Below are 642 nucleotides of genomic sequence, written 5' to 3' on the forward strand. Positions count from 1 at the left end.
AATCCGCCGAATAACACAATAAACCCAGATAATCTCGCACTCTTTATTACGCAATATCGCACACCGCTGAGCAGTGTGCAGCCGCAAGCGCAGCGGAGGGGGAGAGGGAGACCAAACCAAACATGCAAAATGATTCGACAATAAACATCTGAATAATAATTGATGAAATACATTTGCTTTTGTTTACCTTTTTTGTTTGAATGTTTGCTTTTGTTGTTATTACTGATTATTGTTGCACTGATTCCCCGTGTATAATGTTGTTCCTCTCACCCCTCTCTCACACTAGCTCTTAGAGGGACTCCTGGCGAAGCAGGTTAGTTACATCGCCGGCTCCTCCCCCTTCCCCCCTCTCCCTCTCGTGGTGGAGGAGGAATGCCGTGGTTATTTTACGTTGGCTTTTTGGTGGCTCGGTGGAGGAGGGGTATGGCGGAGGGGGCGAGGCGGTGTTATGATCACACCCCTTGGCCTTTCTTCTGTTCCTCCCTTCCACAGGTGTAGGTGGATGGATGTGATGGGGATTTGGTGGCGTGCTGCCTCCCTTCTCCCTTCTCATCCCCCGCCCTCCTTTCCCACAATCCCACGTTGTTTATTTGCCTTTATGTTGATGTCATATAGATACGTGGGTATATTTTTTCCCCACTC

The 642-nt window shown here is 48.8% G+C and overlaps 1 protein-coding gene across 1 annotated transcript in view; it reads left to right on the forward strand.

Annotated features, from left to right (window-relative positions):
* Nucleotides 1-642, forward strand: part of LOC119593033 (tyrosine-protein phosphatase non-receptor type 4-like) — a gene marked incomplete at its 5' end in the record, with an annotated part of 330438 nt that overhangs the window by 178073 nt on the left and 151723 nt on the right. Inside the window, 1 exon segment of the mRNA XM_037941929.1 lies at nucleotides 287-313. Within this exon segment, the coding sequence (XP_037797857.1) occupies nucleotides 287-313 (27 nt within the window).

Source organism: Penaeus monodon, chromosome 31, assembly GCF_015228065.2.
Source record: "Penaeus monodon isolate SGIC_2016 chromosome 31, NSTDA_Pmon_1, whole genome shotgun sequence".
In the NCBI taxonomy this organism is placed as follows: Eukaryota; Metazoa; Arthropoda; class Malacostraca; order Decapoda; family Penaeidae; genus Penaeus; species Penaeus monodon.